General features: G+C 40.9%; 1 protein-coding gene across 1 annotated transcript in view; it reads left to right on the plus strand.

The window, feature by feature from the left end:
- SNTB2 (syntrophin beta 2) overlaps positions 1–19492 on the plus strand; it is a 124584-nt gene that overhangs the window by 49731 nt on the left and 55361 nt on the right. The window contains exon 2 of the mRNA XM_032284298.1: positions 13991–14204. Coding sequence (XP_032140189.1) covers positions 13991–14204 — 214 coding nt within the window. The remainder of the gene's footprint in view (positions 1–13990; positions 14205–19492) is intronic.

Consider the following 19492-nt stretch of genomic DNA (forward strand, 5'->3'; position numbering starts at 1 on the left):
GGCAGGAGAATTGCCTGAACCCAGGAGGCGGAGGTTGCGGTGAGCCGAGATCACGCCATTGCACTCCAGCCTGGGTAACAAGGGCGAAACTCCATCTCAAAAAAAATAAATAAATAAATAAATAAAATAAAATAAAATAAAATATATAAAACTTAGAGCTTGCTTTATTCACTTATCAATAACTCTGATACCCTTAATTTTATAGTATGTGAGTCTTCTTTTTTTTTTCTTTGAGACAGAGTCAGTCTCTGTTGTCAAGGCTGAAGTGCAATGGCTCCATCTCAAAAAAAAAAAAGAAATATATACTTTATAAATGACCAAGAACTAGTTTACCATATTATATCAGTAGTTAAAGAAATTTACCAAGGAGAATTTATACAGTAGATAGCCAAAGCCCCAAATTATTTCAGTCTTGCTTGTTATTCTGAATTTGTATATATAAAAGCTAATACTTTTGTATAAAAGTAATAGATATTCATGTTAGACTTTGTTGAGGCCTAAAAAATATTAGGGCTTTTTTTTTGCCAGTTTGTATAAATTCATTATAAAAGGCTGTAATTTTTTTTTTTTTTCTTTTTGAGATGGAGTCCGAGCTTTGTTACCAGGCTGGAGTGCAGTGGCTTGATGTTGGCTCACTGCAGCCTCTTCTCCTGCGTTCAAATAATTCTCCTGCCTCAGCCTCCCAAGTAGCTGGGACCACAGGCATGTGCCACGACGTCCAGCTAATTTTTGTATTTTTAGTAGAGACAGGGTTTACCATGTTGGCCAGGATGGTCTCAATATCTTGACCTCGTGATCTGCCTGGCTCGGCCTCCCAAAATGCTGGGATTACAGGCATGAGCCGCTGCACCCGGCTAAAAGGTTTTAATTTTTAAATCCAGAAATTTTAATTGCTGGGGACAAATTTCAGAGCTGCTTTATTTTCTAGTTTATTTGGACTTATTTCACTATAGCTCAGAGGTTTAAAATTATACTTGAATTCTCCTTGTTATCTCAGTAGTAATTTGAGATTTTCAAAAAAGGATATTTCTCCTACTTTTATTGATTTGGACCAGAGTTTAGATTGAAACAGAGAAGGAAAGATGGATAATGAACAGAATTGAAAATTCCAAGATCACCATAACCCAAGCCACATCTTAGAAATCTGGAAGACACTACTGCTTCTGAGGGCATGCTTGGTTTTCTTGTTGAGGACTTTTCCTCCCTCATGCCTAGCAAGAGGAAAGTAACTAATGTCACAGAATTAAATGACAAGGCAATAATGGGAAATTAAGTATAATTTTAGATGTGCTGGTACATCAAGAACTTAAATTCAATTTGTGTGAGATATAAGGTTCTGGTGATTGTCCTGTAACTCTTCACTGTTATCACAAATCACCCCTCCCAGTTCTTCAGACAAAATAAAAGCATAAAGAGACATGGACTTCCTGCTTTTAAGTAGAAGAAAATAATAATATCCTGCATTTGTTGAGACAGGAGATCAAGATTGGGTGGGCATATATACCATTTTTTACCTATTTAAATAGCAAAGGTTATTTTAAGTGAGATTACTTCATGTTGGCAAGTGTAGTGACATGGACATGCTTATATACTGCTGGCGGGAGTATAAAAATGATACAGATTTTGCAGGGGGAGCAATTTGGCAATATTTATCATGATCCTTAAATATTACTTTGACCCAGTCATTTTTCTGTTGAAAAAGATGTTCAGTGTAGTGTTAATTAAACTAAATTCCCTAGTCAGGTGTGGCGGCTCCATATTTGTAATCATGGCACTTTGGGAGGCAAAGGCAGGAGGATCAGTTGAGGCCACGAGTTCAAGACCAGCCTTGGCCACATAGCAAGACCCCACTGTCTCTGCAAAAAATAAAAAATTTAGCCAGGTACAGTGGTGCACACCTGTAGTCCTAATTACTCAAGAGACTGAGGCAAGAAGATCCTTTGAGCCTAGGACTTTGAGGCTGCAGTGAGCTATGATTGTGCCACTGCACTCCAGCCTGGACAACAGAATGAGACTCTGTCTCTTTTTGGAAAAAAAAAAAAAAAAAAAAAAAGAAAAAGAAAAACAGGGCTGGGCATGGCGGCTCACACTTGTAATCCCAGCACTTTGGGAGGCTGAGGCAGGTGGATCACAAGGTCAGAAGTTGAGACCAGCCTGGCCAACATGTTGAAACCCTGTCTTTACTAAAGATATAAAAAATTAGCTGGGTGTGGTAGCAAACACCTGTAATCCCAGCTACCCAGGAGGCGGAGTTTGCAGTGAGCTGAGATCATGCCATTGTATTCCAACCTGGGCTGCAGGGTGAGACTCTGTCTTTTTAAAAAAAAAAAAAAAAAAAGGCAGGATGACTCACACCTATAATCCCAGCACTTTGGGAGGCCGAGGGGGCAGATTGCATGAGCTCAGGAATTCAAGAGCAGCATGGGCAACCTGGCGAAACCCTGTCTCTAGAAAAAAGATACAAAAATTAGCTTGGTATGGTGGCGTGCACCTGTAATCCCAGCTACTAGGGAGCCTAAGGTGGGAGGATAGCTTAAACCTGGGAGGTTGAGGCTGCACTGAGCTGTGGTTGTGCCACTGCACTTCAGCCTGGATACCAGAGTGAAATCTTGTCTCAAAAAACCCCAAAAACCTAAGCGCCCAATAATTAGGGAATGCCTAAATAAATTATGGTAAACACACAATATGGAATGCTATATAGCTATTTTTAAATGATACTTGTGAAGAGTTTGTATAACATGGAGAAATGTTTGTTCTTTTGTTAAGTATGGGACTAAAAAGTCTGGAAGAAAATATAGTGTAATTAGGAATTTTGTATTTATTTTCTTTTCAGTATTTCCAGTTTAATTACCTGAAAGGAAGGAATAAGGCCAGCCAATAAAGATTAGCTTTAATGGTTGTTCTCAAACAACCGATAAGGAAAGGAGCACAACCAGAGTATGGAGATGCAGAAAACATTATGTGTTACACAACTTGGTATACCATGCCCAGCTAATTTTTGTATTTTTAGTAGAGATGAGATTTCACCATGTTGGGCAGGCTGGTCTCGAACTCCTCACCACAGATGTTCCACCTGCCTTGGCCTCCCAAAATGCTGGGATTATAGGTGTGAGCCACTGCACCCAGCCCTCAACTTGGTTATTTTGTTTTGTTTTGTTTTGTTTTTTGAGATGGAGTCTCTCCCAGGCTGGAGTGTGGCATGATTTTGGTCCACTACAGCCTCTACCTCCTGGTTTCAAGCAGTTCTCCTGCCTCAGTCTCCTGAGTAGCTGGGATTACAGGTACACGCCACCATGCCTGACTTTTTTTTTTTTTTTTTTTTTTTTTTTTTCCGAGATGGAGTCTCACTTTGTCACTCAGGCTGGAGTGCAGTGGTGCACCTCAGCTCACTGGAGCCCTCGCCTCATGGGTTCAATCAATTCTCCTGCCTCAGCCTCGTGGGTAGTTGGGATTACAGGCACACGCCACCATTCCCAGCTAATTTTTTTGCATTTTTAGTAGAGATGGGGTTTCACCATATTGGCCAGACTGGCCTCAAACTCCTGACCTCAGGTGATCCACCCATCTCGGCCTCCCAAAGTGGTAGGATTATAGGCATGAGCCACCATGCCCAGCCTTCAGCTTGCTCCTGATGAGTAGTTTGGAACATCTTAGCCAGTTTTAATTTGATGTAGAATAGATGAATGGGGGTCTTCCCTTCCTGTTCACTTCCTGGAACTATCCTAAGCATAAGTTAAGTGGTATTTCAAAACCCCTGTAGTGTATATCCATATTATAGAAACAACATTGAGTTAAGTAACATCTTATTCAAGCATTAGCCATTGTGATTGCCTTTCAGAACACTGGGCTGTTCTCAGTAGTTTCTATATAGATGGAGAAAGGAGGATTTTTTTAAGAGACTTTAATCACTGTAAATGTCCTTCAGAATACCTGTGAGAGTCCTAGAAATGAGACCAAAGTGGGGCAGGGGGAACTAAAAGTAAGGGAAAGAAAGAAAGGCAGGAAGTAGGGAGCAGAAAGAAAGAAAACAAAGCAAAAAAGCCTGGCACCAATATGACAGCTTCAAACTGCTGTGTCCCCAGGGCTAACAACATAGTACCAGGAATTTTTTTCTCTGCTTTCAGGCCTATAATGAGGAAATTTCCCTCTGACCAATATCAGGGGCACATCAGCTGCTGTACTAAGTTTCTTCAAATATCCTGGAATTGTGATGAGTTTGAACCCATTAGCTACCACTTCTACAACTGTTCTTGGAGTTATGTGGATGCAGTCCCATTAGATATATAGAATCATTGGTTTTTCTGTACTAGATCTCAGTAAGTTCCCATTACATTTGCATTAGGATTAGTAGAAGTGGAATATGAGATGTGCTTTGGAAAATGAGTATGATTTGGACACATGGAAGTGAAAAAATGAGGGAATTGATATAAATCAGGACACAGGAAAAGTCAGAATATACATTTCTGCAAATAGTTTACTGGATTTTGGTGGCCTATGCTTATGCTTGAAACCTTTTGAGGGGTTTTCTTGTGCAAGCAGTTTAGTAAGATATATGAGGGGACAGAAGAAAAGAGTCAGTTGAAAAGATTAATTTATATGGAAGACTTTACATTCCTTAGGCAATAGGAAACCTTAGAGACTCTTTGAAATCGAGAGTGGCCTGATACGAGTTAGGGTCTAGGACAATCAATCTGGCAACCTTGTGTAAAGGAGTGAGAGAAGGGAAGAGGGTTTGGGCAAGGAGATCTATTAAGAGGCTAGTACAGCCGGGCGTGGTGGCTCACGCCTGTAATCCCAGCACTTTGGGAGGCCGAGGCGGGTGGATCACGAGGTCAAGAGATCGAGACCGTCCTGGTCAACATGGTGAAACCCCGTCTCTACTAAAAATACAAAAAATCAGCGGGGCATGGTGGCGCGTGCCTGTAATCCCAGCTACTCAGGAAGCTGAGGCAGGAGAATTGCCTGAACCCAGGAGGCGGAGGTTGCGGTGAGCCGAGATCGCGCCATCGCACTCCAGCCTGGGTAACAAGAGCGAAACTCCGTCTGAAAAAAAAAAAAAAAAAAGAGGCTAGTACAGACACAAAGGGACAACTATTGTATGAGTCCGCCTATGTGAGGTACCTAGAGTAGTCAAACTCATGGGACAGAAAGTAGAACGGTAGTTGCCAGGGCCTCCAGAGGAGAGGGAAACAGGGAGTAATTGTTTAATGGGTATAGAGTTTCAGTTTGGGAAAATGAAAAAGTTGTGGAGATGGCTGGTGGTTGTGGTTTCACAACAATGTGAATACTTAATGCCCTGAACAGTATGTGTAAAAAAAAATGGTTAAAATAGTAAACTTTATGTTATGTATATTTTACAATTACAAAAAGAAGAAGAAGCCATTACAGTGGCTGGGTTATCCAAGCCATGTTGGCAGTGTGAAGTAAGGGGAGTAGGTAGGCTAGAGAACAATTTCAGAAGTGGTTTGGCACCTGATTAGATGTAGTGGGTAGGGACAAGGATTGGTCTGCAAAGGTTTAGGGAAGCATTTTCCAAACCTTGTTTGAGCATAAGAATTAACCACTTGGACAACCTTTAATACAGAAGAGTGTGCTTCCCACTAGGCTAACTATAGTACTGGTTTAGATCCAGGATGGTGAGAGAGATGATGATGCTAATCCTAATAACTACAAGAGTGAGCACAAGAGCGGGGATAAGGGATAATGAAGATTAGTTCCTGTTTGGATATGCTGAATCTGAAGGATGGGGCAGCACCCTGGTGGTGGGATTGGGGCCAATAGGAGATAATATTGGTTCTAGAGAACTATGTCAAACTAGATATCCAGCAGAAAGTTGACAGGGATGAGAGGATAAAGTGAGAAGTGCTAAAATCAGAGATTTAGGGAACACCTAGATTATAGGAATAGGAGGAGAAAAAAGGCACTTAAAAAATAAATGGCCAAAAAGAAGGAATACAAAACAGGTGGTAGAGTGCATTGTCTTACATATTGGAATGGTGGAGCATAAAGATGGAGAAAGGGCTTTTGGATTGGGTAAGAAAACCTTGATGACCCTTTAGAATGCTGTTTTATTCAAAAGAGATTTAGGAGTGAAAGGAGAAAATAGAAACAATAAGCAGAAATTGTTTTGTTTCGATTTTCAAGGAATGGTGAAGGGAGGGAAGAGCCAAGTCTGGGTTCATTAGGTCAAGGGAAGGTTTTTTCAGCTTGGATGAACTTGGTACTATTTTAGGACAGTGTTTCTATGGAGCACTTGTGTTTCGTGGATCTCCTGCTTCCCTCCTCCTTTTCTTCTCAGCTCTTTGATAGTGGAGTGTCTGCTTCCTTATCCATACTCACTTCCTTGCTTGTACTGGAAGTCTTCCATGTGCCCTTCTAGGTCTGCTCCTTCTCTATGTGCCATCTGTCCCAGGATGCTGACCTGCATGGACAACATCAGCAAACTTCCTTGGCCTTTGGTTTTTGCTGGGTTTGGCCAATGTAGAGCCCCAGTAGGACATTGGAGGGCAAAAAGGAGGAGGGTGAGGTTGGAGCATTTATCCCCTTGGCGCCCAATCTGCAGGTCACTGCAATCTGGCTGAATTGACTGAAGGTCACTGCTCCTCTCACGTCAGTCTCTATAGGGCTCTTTTCTTCTGAGCTTGGTATTCACTCTCTTTCCTAGTTCCTTCAGCCTTAAGTGTGGAAACAGCCACTCTGTTAATAGCCCTGGGATACTACACTCTTTTCCCATGTGGTTTCCCTGCACTCTGCACACATCTTCATAAGTTGTCCCTTTATTAAATCCCTTACTATCGTTTCCTGCTGGTATCCTGACTGATACAGTGATCTTATCCAGTTTCATGACATTAAATAGCAACCATATGCTAATAGCTCCCAAATTTATGTTTCTAGCCTAGACCCATGTCGTGAACTGCAAACTTACACATCTAGCTGCCTGCTAGACTTGATTATCTAATGTATGTCTCAGGTTCCTCCTCTTTCTTCTAAACCTGTCAAGGGCAACTCTGTCCTAGTTGTTCAGGACAAAATTCTTGAAATCATCCTTGACTCCTCTTTTTGTCACCCCTCTATGTAATCTGATGTAGAATCTGACCACTTCTCACCACCTCCGCTCCTATCCACCTGGTCCAACTCCCATCATCTCTCGTCTGTGATAACCTGCCACCTGGTCTTGTTGCTTCTGCCTTGGCCTTCTTTCATTCTGTTTTCAACATAGTGGTCACTTGCTTCTGAAAATCTCCCAGTAGCTTCCCATTTCAGAATAAAAGCCAAAGTCCTTGCCATGACCTAAAAGGCCCTACATAGTCTGCCTCTCAGCCCCATTACTTTTGTGATTCCATTGACTGTTCTGTCTCCCTCACTTACCTGGCTCCAGTGTCTCTGGTCTTCCTTACTGCTTTCACACTGTCTACCTGGCTGGAATGCTTCTCGATATTGCATGGCCAACTCTCCCATCTTCTAAAGTCTTTGTTTAATATCCTTTTAATGGCTTACCCTAACTACCATGTTTAAAATTACAAACTGACACCCCTGGCAGCATTTTCAATCCCTTCCCTTGCTGTATTTCCTTTTCCCATTACACTTAACATCTTCTAATATAATTTATAATTTACTTATTTTATTTTGTAATTATCATACTGTAAAACTGACCTTTTTCCCTTAAGATATACAGTTCTGTGAATCTTAACACATGCATAAATTCTTATAACTGTAACCACAGTCAGGATACAGGATCATTCCATGGTTTTAGAAAACTCTGTTGTGCCATCCCTTTATAATTATATCCTTTCTCATCCCTAACCATTAGAAACCATTGATTTTTTTTTTTTTTTTTTTTTTTTTTTTGGTCAAGACAGGGTCTTGCTCTGTTGCCCAGGCTGGAGTGCAGTGGCACAGTCTTGGCTCACTGCAACTTCTGCCTTCCAGGTTCAAGCAATTCTCCTGCCTCAACCTCCCGAGTAGCTGGGATTATAGGCATGCACCACCATGCCCAGCTAATTTTGTATTTTTAGTAGAGATGGGGTTTCACCATGTTGGCCAGGCTGGTCTCAAACTCATGACCTCAAGTGATCCGCCCGCCTTAGCCTCTCAAAGTGCTGGAATTACAGACATAAGCCATGGCACCTGGCCAGAAACCACTGAATTTTTCATCATATAGTTTTTTCTTTTCAGCAATGGGATCATATAACTTTTGAGACTGGCATAATGCTTTTCAGATTCTTCCAGGTTACTGAGATATCAATAGTTCATTCCTTTTTATTTCTGAGTAGTGTTCTATCCTGCAGCTGTATCATAGTTTATCCATTCATCATTGAAGGAAATTTGGGTTGTTTCCAGTTGTGACACTTAAGAATAGAGCTGCTAAGAATATTAGTGTACAGGTTTTTATGTAAATGTAAGTTTTCATTTCTCTAGAATTTCATTAAATTATTAATTACATAATTATTTTTTACATATTTTATTCACTGGCTAATTATTCTACATGCCTAAAATAGTTCCTGGTATATAGTAGGAGCTCAATAAATTAGTAATATGCTATGTTATTTTAAAATGAAGAGGGATAGTGAAATCAGAGTCACTCTGAACTCATTTAAGGTTCATGTCGCCAAACTCTAGATTGCAGTCTACTTAAATCCCAAATGGCCAGAAGACTTACACTGCAAGACACCTGCAAGTTGAGAATGTAAAAGGCTTTTTACTTAAAGTAAAGCAATTCCTTCCTCATGTTTTTGTGATCATCTGTCAGGTTCCTGACTTGAGGGAAGAGCTTGGGATGAGGTTGAAGAGAATCTGCCTAAGAGAATACTTTAACAGTGATGTCAACATAATTCATTCCTATGCAAAATGCACAGCCAGATCTTCCACCGCCAGAATAATCCAGGAACAAACTTGCTTGCAGAAGCAGGGGAAATAATGTTGTGTTGCCAACTTAGTTTCACTTAAACTCGTAGTAAAGATCACCAGTTGGAACATGGAAAAGGTAAGAGTTAGAGATGAAGAACATAATGAGTGAAGTTGATGTTTATAAAAGAAGTTGATCTGTTAATCCAGAAATGTGTATTTGTAGCCAAAGGCTGTGTCTGCCCTATGAAGTAAAGTATCTTTTTAGATAAGCTGTTTTTTTGTTTTGTTTTTTTTTGAGACGGAGTTTTACTCTTGTTGTCCAGCCTGGAGTACAATGGTGTGATCTTGGCTCACTGCAACCTCTGCCTCCTGGGTTCAAGCAGTTCTCCTGCCTCCACCTCTCTCCTGCCTGTAGCTGGGATTACAGGCGCCTGCTACCCCTCTCGGTTAATTTTTATATTTTTAGTAGAGATGGGATTTCACCATCTTGGCCAGGCTGGTCTCCAACCCCTGACCTCAAGTGATCCACCTGCCTCGGCCTCCCAAAGTACTGGGAATGACAGGCATGAGCCACTGCACCCGGCAACGGTCTAGATAAGCTTTAAAAAGCCAGGCTGGGCGCAGTGGCTCCTGCTTGTCATCCCAGCACTTTGAGAGGCCCAGGTGGGCAGATCACTTGAGGTTGCAGGTTGGAGACCAGCCTGGCCAACATGGTGAAACCCCGTCTCTGCTTTAAAAAAAAAAAAAAAAAAGGAAAAGAAAAAAAGCCACTTAACAGGCCAGGTGCAGTGGCTCACACCTGTAATCCCAGCACTTTGAGAGGCCAAGGGGGTTGGATCGTTTGAGCTCACCAATTAGAGACCCCCCTGAGCAATATGGCAAAAATCCTTCTCTACTAAAAATACAAAAATTAGCTGGGTATGGTGGTGTGCGCCTGTAGTCTTAGCCACTAAGTAGGCTGTGGTGGGAAGATGGTTTGAGCCCAAGAAGCAGAGGTTGCAGTGAGCTGAGATCACACCACTTCGCTTCAGCCTGGGTGATAGAGCCAGACCTTGTCAAAAAAAAAAAAAAAAGCCACTTAATACCGTTCAGTTTAAAAGCAGAGGCTGCCTCATGCCCCAAACATGGAACTCTTTGTAACCTTATGCATTAGAGCTTAGAATTCAGTAAGAATCAGTTGGATTTTGGATCCCATCCAGTGCATTATAGTTTTTGAAAGCGCAACAAGATTTCAGTTTACATATCTTTCATGTTTAAAGTTTGAGCAAGAGGCTTGGTGTGGTGGCTCATGCTTGTAGTCCTAATGCTTTGGGAGGCTAAGGTGGGAGGCTTGCTTAAGGCCAGGAGTTTGAGACCAGCTTGGGCAACATAGCAAAACCTTGACTCTACAAAAAATTTAAAAGTTAGCCAGATGTGGTGGCGTGTGTCTGTAGTTGCAGCTACTCAGGAGGCTGAGGCAGGATCACTCAAGCCCAAGAATTTGTGGTTACAGTGAGCTATGATTGTGCCACTGTACTCTAACTTGGGGGACAGAGTGAGACCCTATCTCAAAAATAAAATTAAGATAGAGTTTGAACAAGGTTTCAGAATAAACTTTCTTCATTTCTTAAATAACTTTTTAAATTAAATACTATGGACTTAGAAAAAATTTAAATATATAGAATGACATAAAGAAAAAAATGTAATCCTTCACCTATATATAAGCACTACTGATACTTTGATTAAGATCCTTCCAGACATCTTTACAGTTACATGTGTACAGTGCATGTATGTGTTTTGTCACTGTAAAGAAGAGAAGGGATCACAGTAATGCTTTTGGGGTGGGAGGAAACCCCGCTTCACATTTAGTAAAAGGAACACATGAATGGAAGAAAGAAAATTAGCTTCAGCATATAAACACTCAAAACAGTTTGTAAACATCTGTTTGATTAAATATTTTGAGGATTATCTTCAACTATCAGGAAAAACGAAGTAATTCTGAAATATATTGTGGGTTCTGAGTTGAACTGAAAGTGCCATGTAGGGGTGTAAAGACTGCTTATCCAGCTATGTGTCCAGGTTAAGGCCTTAACACAGTACTGAAACAGAAGACTATTAACTTTTCACCATTCCCAAACCTCAGGTAGAATAGAAACAGATGTCTGTCCACAGCTCTTTAGCTATTATGTATGGCTGATTAGATGGGGGTATGGACTACATTGCCGTCAACTCAGATAATACTTACTCTTTTAACAAGGTAATACATAAATTGTATATGTATGTATGTTTTTGTTTTAGGATGTATGTAGTAATCAGTTCAGTGATGCTGCTGTGTGATTGAATGAACTTCTGAGTATATCATTAAGGGTTCTTTTCTAACCACTATAATATTCAAGAGTAGTCATTTAGAATGTCTTTAATTTCCTCCAGTTGGTAGCCCAATGGTGTACTGCCTTAAATGTTCAAAAAGTATGCCTCTGCCATTTGCAGTAACTGGAAACCTTAGGAATTTCTGCCAAAGTTCTTCAAAGCACAAAGCTGAAGTATGTATTGAAATGCCTGAGTCAGCTGCTCAAGGGGTATACTGACTGCACTCCTGCTGATTTTTCTAGGGTAAAAAAACCTCCTTGGTGATCCAAGGCAGCTGGCTTTTACTCTGTCTTCCCAGAAGTACGTGTATTTTAACTATGCACAAAAAGCACAGAGATATACTACATCTAAATGCTGGCGTTGGAATTGTCACATTTTCTATGATTACGTTTAATTTCAGCAGATCTTTTAAAATAATATATAAGAAAATAACTCTTCTACTGATTACCATTAAAAAATTTTTTTTTTTGAGACGGAGTCTCGGTCTGTTGCCAGGGTGGAGTGCAGTGGTGTGATCTCAACTCAATGCAACCCCCGCCTCCTGGGTTCAAGCAATGCTCCTGCCTCAGGCTCCTAAGTACCTGGGACTACAGGTGCACACCACCAAGCCCAGCTAATTTTTGTATTTTTAGTAGAGACGGAGTTTTACCATGTTGGCCAGGATGGTCTCCATCTCTTGACCTCGTGATCTGCTCGTCTCGGCCTCCCAAAGTGCTGGGATTACAGGCGTGAGTCATCATGCCTGACCACCATTAAAATTTTTCAACTCTTGTCTAACTTTCTAATTTAGGGAAGGAAAAAGGAAGATACCTACTGTATTCATTGAATATTTAGTATGTGCCTGAAATTTTTATTTGCTTAGTGTTACTTCCATTTTATAGATGAGGACCTCAGAGCAGTTAAGTACAGTCACATAGCTTTGAGTAGTGAGCACAGTTAGGATTTGAACTAGGTCTGCTTGATTCCAAAGGAATCTCATCATGCTATAGAATGAGCTATCAACTATTAGGCTATAAAAGACTATCATCAACCTTATTAAATAAAAAAAAAAAGATGCAGCATGATAAGCATAATATACTACCATATGCATGATCAGATATACATGCACATATATGTATATCTTTATATGTATATGTATGTGTTTATTTTTATACATGCTTAACATATCAGGGTATCTCTTTGAATGGTTGCCTCCAGGAATAGAGACAGAGTAGCTAAAAATTGGGATTTTTATTATAAAATTTTAACGCTTGAGTTTGGTTTTATGTGCATGTATTACCTATTCACAGGAGAAACTGTGTGCACCACTGTGCCCAGCTAGTTTGTCTATAGTTTTTGAAACAAGAACACCACGCCTCAAGTGACAGTAATTGTAGTCATGACTGAAGTAAAAGAAGTATTTTATGAGTTTTAAAATTGAACTTAAAAAAGCATTTTATCTACTGAAAGCTTGATTTTCATTTGGGGCTAAATTAATGGAAATAAGAGTATTTTAAACAAGCAAGGGGGATCAGTTGAGTTGGCTTTGTGCTTATCAGATCATACTTTATCTTGAATATACTTTATTTTTGCGGTTGATTTTAAGAACTGTAATGACCTGTTTACATAGCTGTCTCCGCTACAAGGCTGGGCATTCCTTGAGGGATGGTATCCATACCTCATCTGCCCTTGTATCTTTACTGGCTAGCCTAATTCCCGACAACACTTGGTAGGTAGCTGATAAAAGTTGCCTTGAGTTGAATGGAAATAGAAATACTTATCTTACGGCTGGGCGCGGTGGCTCACGCCTGTAATCCCAGCACTTTGGGAGGCCGAGGCGGGTGGATCACGAGGTCGAGAGATCGAGACCATCCTGGTCAACACGGTGAAACCCCGTCTCTACTAAAAAATACAAAAAATTAGCTGGGCATGGTGGTGCGTGCCTGTAATCCCAGCTACCCAGGAGGCTGAGGCAGGAGAATTGCCTGAACCCAGGAGGCGGAGGTTGCGGTGAGCCGAGATCGCGCCATTGCACTCCAGCCTGGGTAACAAGAGCGAAACTCCGTCTTAAAAAAAAAAAAAAAAGAAATATTTAGCTTAGTATGGGGAGGAGAGAGAAGAGAAAAATCTATCTTCAGATAATTATAGAGTTCTCATGTAGAAGAGAGATTAAGTTTGTCTGTATGGCTTCAGAAGACAGAGAACCAATGGGTAGAAGTATTGAGAAGTTTCTAAAGGTTGAGTCATCTAGAGCCTAGATGGCTCTGTCTTAGAAGGTACTGAATCTTTCTTTGTATCATAGGTTATACAAAAAAAGCAAAAAAGAAAAAAAAAAGGAAGGTACTGAATCTATCTCCAGGGGATTCATGGCTCTTTAACTTACTTTCCCCCACCCCCCACTTTGTGTTTGTTATTGAGGCAGAGTCTTGCTCTGTCTCCCAGGCTGGAGTGCAGTGGCATGATCTCAGCTCACTGCAACCTCCTCCTCCTGAGTTCAAGCAATTCTCCTGCCTCAGCCTCCTGAGTAGCTGGGACTACAGGTGTGTGCCACCATGCCCAGCTAATTTTTTGTGTTTTTGGTAGAGACAGGGATTTACCTTGTTGACCAGGCTGATCTTGAACTCCTGACCTCAAGTGATTCATCCACCAGCACCTCCCAAAGTGCTGGGATTACAGGCATGAGCCACCCATGCCACCCACACCCAGCCATTTCCCCTACTCTGTTATAGACATAGCATGTATGTGAATACGTTACTTATCATTTATTATAGGAAGCAAAATTACTAACCTCCTTCTTTGATTTTGTTGTTCATAGTCAAGTTCATCCGAGAAGTAACACCATACATCAAGAAGCCATCATTAGTATCAGATCTGCCATGGGAAGGTGCAGCTCCCCAGTCACCAAGCTTTAGTGGCAGTGAGGACTCTGGTTCACCAAAACACCAGAACAGTACCAAGGACAGAAAGATCATCCCTCTCAAAATGTGCTTTGCTGCTAGAAACTTAAGCATGCCGGATCTGGAAAACAGGTGAGCTGTACCTAACAAGAACATTATACCTACAGCTTTACAAGCTTAAGGACACGTTCAATATTATATGACTCTGTTAACTAAATTATACAGAGGAAAACATCAGTCTGAGGTTAGAGATGCATTTTTGGGGTTCCATATTTTAAATTATTCCACCTATATGTACATGTATATGTGTAGAAAAAATTTTGGGCAGACACACAAGAAACTTAATGGGTTATCCCTAGGGCATGAAATAAGATTAAAGGGGAGAAAGAAAGAGGTGACATCTTCTCTTTCTTTTATATATTTCTATAATGTTATTTTTTCACTGTGAATATGAATTACTTTATAATTGAAACAAAGTATTGCTAAAGAGTAATTTAAAAATACCTCCTTAGATGGAAATTCCTTATACTGTAGGTAGTATAGAGTTAGAGATCTGCATTATGGTTCTGGCGGAGTCAACCAGCAGTGTGACTCTGGCAAGTTAGCTTCCCTTGACCTCAGTTTCCTCATTTGCAAAATGAGAAAATTAGAATGGATAATTTCTGATGTCCCCCCTAGTTCCATAATCATATGTGTTCTGTAATGAATTAACTTTGTCTTCATTAACTCAGTGAAGTGGCACTGGTAGACTGAATGTTAGGGTAGAGATAGCTATCTCTCCTACAAGGCTGAGCATTCCTTGAGGGATAGGATCCATGTCTCATTTCCCCTTGTATCTTTACTGGCTAGTCTAATTCCTGACACTTGGTAGATAGCTAATAAAAGTTGACCGAGTTAAATGGAAATAGAAATACTTAGGTTAGTATGGAAATACTAAGTATGGAAATGGAAATAGTATAGAAATAGAAATACTTAGCTTAATTTTTTTTTTTTTGAGATGGAGTTTTGCTCTTGCTTGTGCCCAGGCTGGAGTGCAGTAGCACGATCTCGGCTCACCACAACCTCCGCCTCCCAGGTTCAAGTGATTCTCCTGACTCAGCCTCCCAAGTAGCTGGAATTACAGGCATATGCCACCATGCTTGGCTAATTTTTTTTTTGTATTTTTAGTAGAGACGGGGTTTCTCCATGTTGGTCAGGCTGGTCTTGAACTCTTGACCTCAGGCGATCCACCTGCCTCAGCCTCCCAAAGTGCTGGGATTATAAGCATGAGCCTCCATGCCCAGCCTAAAATAAGGAAAGTCTTAACTGACTATTATGTAAACACATTTTGAAAATTGTATTGTGATATATTTGTATTGTTGGCTTTCTTTTAAAAGTTCAAGACATTGTAGAGATTTCTTTGTGCTACATATAGATTTATTTCTGAAAGGTTGTGTGTATGTTGAATCAAATTAAGCTAAGTGCATCATAGCTTGATCTTTAAAGAAATTGTATATTCTTTCCATGAAGTAAGAATTTAATTTGCGCTGGGTGAGGGGGTTCAGGCCTGTAATTCTAGCACTTTAGGAGGCTAAGACGGGTGAATCACTTGAGGTCAAGAGAGTGAGGCCAGCCTGGCTAACATGGTGAAACCTTGTCTCCACTAAAAATACAAAAATTACCCAGGTGTGGTAGCAGGCACCTGTAATCCTAGCTACTTGGGAGGCTGAGGGAATCACTTGAACCTGGGAGGCAGAGGTTGCTGTGACCCAAGATGATGCCACTGCACTCCAGCCTGGGCAACAGAGCGAGACTCCGTCACACACAAAAAATAATAATAATAAATAAAAAGAAAATAAATAAATAAGCAAATGAGATACATCTGAGCCAGACATGGTGGTGGCTTACATCTATCATCCCAACACTTTGGGAGGCTGAGGCAGGAGGATTGATTGAGGCCAGAAGTTTAACAAGACTTATCTCCGCAAAAAAAGGAAAAAGAGAGATAGATTTATATAGAGTCCTTGGTCTGTTAATCATGGGATTTTTTTTCTTTTGAAGTTAGGGTCTTAGAGAATTAGATAGAATAGAGAAACAATGTGATGAAGAACAAATTGCAACTACATTTGTCAACTAGCCGTCAGGCTGAGAAAAGTACAGAGTCGATTTTGTTATAAATCATTTCTTTTTTTGTTTGTTTGAGACAGGGTTTTACTTCTGTCACCCAAGCTAGTAGAGTACAATGGCATGGTCTCAGCTCACTGCAACCTCTGCCTTCCGGGCTCAACTAATTCTCCTGCCTCAGTCTTCCAAGTACCTGGGACAAAGGTACATGCCAGTGTGCCCAGCTAATTTTTTTTTTTTTTTTTTTTTTTTTTTTGTAGAGATGGGGTTTTGCCACATTGCCAAAGTGGTCTCAAAACTCCTGGCTTCAAGCAATCCACTCGATTAAGTGTTGGGATTACAGGCCTGAGCCACCACGCCCAGCCATAAATCATTTCTGAGAATAGGTACCTATAGTGCTGCTTATGTAGCTGGGTACTGAAGAAAAGGCAAAACATTATAAAGTTTCTATAGAAACCTGGAGTTGTGGGAGTGGGGAAATAAGGAAGGAAGAAGATGATGTGACTTGGCCGTATTGCTAAAGAGTTGTGCTATTTCATCATCCACTAAGGATCGAAGTCCAATAACCTTGGTCTTTGTTAAAACTTGGGGGCTGAATTCTCTTTGACATATTTATATGCTAAACACATTTAGGTCGGGTGCATTGGCTCATGCCTGTAATCCCAGGACTTTGGGAGACTAAGGCAGGCGGATCACCTGAGGTCAGGAGTTTGAGACCAGCCTGACCAACATGGTGAAACCCTGTCTCTACTAAAAATACAAAAAAATATAGCCAGGCATGGTGAAGCATGCCTGTAATCTCAGCTACTCAGGAGGCTGAGGCATGAGAATAACTTGAACCCCGGAGGGCGGAGGTTGCAGTGAGCCGAGATCACGCCATTGCCCTCCAGCCTGAGCAACAAGAGCAGAACTCTGTTTCAAAAAAAAAAAAGCCATTTGGTGATGGTCACATGTGAAATAGATCTTCAGAACCAAATGGAAAAGGCAGTTTGGGGCTACAAGAGTTCTACTGTTATACCTTCCTTTTTAGTAAATGGTCAGTCTACTTGATCATAGCATACTATATAAGGAAAGGTCTTAGAAGATGCATGCTAGTTCTGAGATTCTCAGTCTTAATGCTGCAAAATAATTTGTTTCTAATTTTACTTAAGATATAAAATTTGGCTGGGCACGGTGGCTCATACTTGTAATCCCAGCACTTTGGGAGGCCAAGGCAGCAGATCATTTGACATCAGGAGTATGAGACCATCCTGGCCAACGTGGTAAAACCCTGTATCTACTAAAAATACAAAAATTATCCGGGTGTGGTGGGGCACACCTGTAATCCCAGCTACTCAGGAGGCTGAGATAGGAGAATCACTTGAACCCTGGAGGCGGAGGTTGCAGTGAGCTGAGATTGTGCCACTGCACTCCAGCCTGGGCAACAGAGCAAGACTCTGTCTCAAAGAAAAGAAAAAAGATAACAAAATTTGCAAATGATTTGCTTTTTGTAAAATATAAATTGGAAAAAATTCAAGGCTATTCCTATGATGATATCACTTTTACTTGCTGTATTTGCATGCCTTTTTACACATAAAGAAAAGCAGTAAGATTATAAGGAGTTGGCAAAAAATATGTATAACTTCAGCTGTACTTGTGGGAATGTGAACATCTATGTGTCTTGGCAGAAAAAATGTACAAAACCTTTGACTAACTGGACCTCAGCTATGAGAGAAGATAGAAGTTAGGAAGATAGGCTTCATAGTTTTGGTCAAGCTTTTTGTTTTCCACAAGCCTTGCATTTCCCTTGTATAAAATAAGATTATAGGAGGATTAAATAAGACAATAATTGTAGAATCTCAAGTTATTATAGGCATTGTTAATGTTCTTGTGATATTAAATAAGTTCCTTAATTTCTTTGTTCCCCTGTTTTCCCTGTCTGTAGGATGGATATAATAATGTCTGCTCAACTCTACACTTTAGAACTACTTTGAGAATAAATATCTATAAAATAATTCAGGGCCAGGAGCAGTGGCTTATGCCTGTAATCCCAGCACTTTGGGGGACCAAGGTGGGCGGATCACTTGAGGCCAGGAGTTTGAGACCCTGTCCCTACTAAAAATAACAAAAAATTAGCCAGGCATGGTGGCACACACCTGTAACCCCAGCTACTCAAGACGCTGAGGCGCAAGAATTGCTTGAACCTGGGAGGTGGAGGTTGCAATGAGCTGAGATTGTGCCACTGCACTCTAGCCTAGGTGGCAAAGAGATTCTGTCTCAAAAATAAAAATAAAATAAAATAATAAAATAACTTGGAGCTCATTGGTCCTTAAATTTATCTCAGCTTTGTTAAAAGAAATATCCATTTGTTTATCTAGTTTATTTATTTATTATTATTTTTTTGAGATGGAGTTTCTTTTGATCTTGTTGCCCAGGCTGGAGAGGAAGCAATGGCACAGCCTCAGCTCACGGCAACCACCGCCTCCCATGTTCAAGTGATTCTCCTACCTCAGCCACCAGAGTAGCTGGGACTACAGATGCATACCACCACACCTGGCTAATTTTTGTATTTTTAGTAGAGATGGGGTTTTGCCATGTTAGCCAGGCTGGTCTCGAACTTTTGACCTCAGGAGATCCACCTGCCTTGGCCCCCCAAAGTGCTGGGATTACAGGCCTAAGCCTCACCACGCCCGGCCTGTTTATCCATTTTTTATTAATGGTCACTTGAACACTTTCCAGCTTGGAGTTAGTATTAATAAAGTAACTGGATATTTTTGTACAAGTGTTTTTGTTGGCATACGTTTTCATTTCTTTTTTTTTTTTTTTTTTTTTCTGGTTTAAAGACCTCAGAAAGATTTTCATTTCTGTTGGGTAAATTCATAGGAGTGGAATTGCAGGGTCAAAGGGTAGGTGCATATTTAGTTTTAAAAAAACTGCCAGGCTGGGCTCAGTGGCCCTTGTCTGTAATCCTAGCACTTTGGGAAGTTGAGGCGGGTGGATCACCTGAGGCCAGGAGTTTGAGACCAGCCTGGCCAACATGGCAAAACCCCATCTCTACTAAAACTAAAAAAATAAACTGCCGGGCGCGGTGGCTCAAGCCTGTAATCCCAGCACTTTGGGAGGCCAAGGCGGGTGGATCACGAGGTCAAGAGATCGAGACCATCCTGGTCAACATGGTGAAACCCCGTCTCTACTAAAACTACAAAAAAAAAAATTAGCTGGGCATGGTGGCGTGTGCCTGTAATCCCAGCTACTCAGGAGGCTGAGGCAGGAGAATTGCCTGAACCCAGGAGGCGGAGGTTGCGGTGAGCCGAGATCGCGCCATTGCACTCCAGCCT

The sequence above is a fragment of the Sapajus apella genome, unplaced genomic scaffold, assembly GCF_009761245.1.
Source record: "Sapajus apella isolate SASKATOON/1434 unplaced genomic scaffold, GSC_monkey_1.0 scaffold15, whole genome shotgun sequence".
Taxonomy (NCBI): Eukaryota; Metazoa; Chordata; class Mammalia; order Primates; family Cebidae; genus Sapajus; species Sapajus apella.